The 953-nt window shown below is 59.7% G+C and overlaps 1 protein-coding gene across 1 annotated transcript in view; it reads right to left on the bottom strand.

The window, feature by feature from the left end:
- The window catches only part of EMH_0036120 (uncharacterized protein), a gene marked incomplete at both ends in the record, with an annotated part of 8,690 nt that overhangs the window by 1,596 nt on the left and 6,141 nt on the right, over positions 1-953 (bottom strand). The window contains one exon of the mRNA XM_013495037.1: positions 3-697. Coding sequence (XP_013350491.1) covers positions 3-697 — 695 coding nt within the window. The remainder of the gene's footprint in view (positions 1-2; positions 698-953) is intronic.

Below are 953 nucleotides of genomic sequence, written 5' to 3'. Positions count from 1 at the left end.
ATGTGGCCTCCTGTTGCTGCTGCTGCTGCTGCATCTCTTGCCGTCTCTGCTGCTGCTGCTGCTGCTGCTGGTGTTGCTGTTGCTGCTGCTTACGGAGTCCAGCCACAGGCTTCGGGGCTTCTGTTTGCTGCCGTTGCTGCTGCTGCTGCTGCTGCTGCTGCTGCTTCCCTTGCTGCAGCAATGTTTTGTCTTGGTATTTTTGCTGCTGCTGCACTTCTTGCTTCTGCCTCGCGCGCTGCTCTTCCCATTGCTGCTGCTGCTGCAGCTGCTGCAGCCGGGGCTGCTGCTGCTGCTGCTCATGCGGACGCGCTTTGGGCTGCTGCGGTTGTTGCTGCTGTTGCTGATGCTGCTGCTGCAGACGTTGTTGCTGCTGTTGCTGTTGCTGCTGTTGCTGCTGCTGCTGCTGTTGTTGTTGCAGTCGCTGTTGCTGCTGCTGCCGCTGCTGCTGTGTCTCTTGCTGCAGGTGTTGCTGCTGCATCTGCAGCTTAGTAGACTGTGGAGGCAGCATCTGTTCCTTTTCTAGTTTTTGTTGCAGCTGTGTTTGTTGCTGCTGCATGTGCTGCTTCTGCTGCTGCTGCTGCTGTCTCTGTCGGGCTATGCTCTGCTGCAGCAGCAACGTGTGTGAGGGTCTCCCCTGTCTGCACAGCTGCTGCTGCAGCACTCCTCGAAACCGCTGGGGGATAATTGCTGCTTCGTGCTGAGGTGTACATACACCCCGGCTCTCAGCAGCAGCTGCAGCAGAAGCAGCAGCAGCAGCAGCAGCAAAGACTTCGCACAGGCGCAGCGGCTTTGCACCGTTGGGGGGCTGCGTAGACGAGCTGCAGCTGCCACCAGCTGCAGCAGCAGCAGCAGCAGCAGCAGCAGCAGCAGCAGGAGGCGTAAGCATTGCCTTTGCCCGCAAGGCCTGCAGAAGCTCTGGTAGCTCCCCCAAGCGGACAGTCCAGGCCGGTGGT

The sequence above is a fragment of the Eimeria mitis genome, genomic scaffold (assembly GCF_000499745.2).
Source record: "Eimeria mitis Houghton genomic scaffold, Emh_scaff1399, whole genome shotgun sequence".
NCBI lineage: Eukaryota > Apicomplexa > Conoidasida > Eucoccidiorida > Eimeriidae > Eimeria > Eimeria mitis.
The sequence above is the reverse complement of the archived record's forward strand: the minus strand, read 5'-3'. Positions and strand labels throughout refer to the sequence as shown.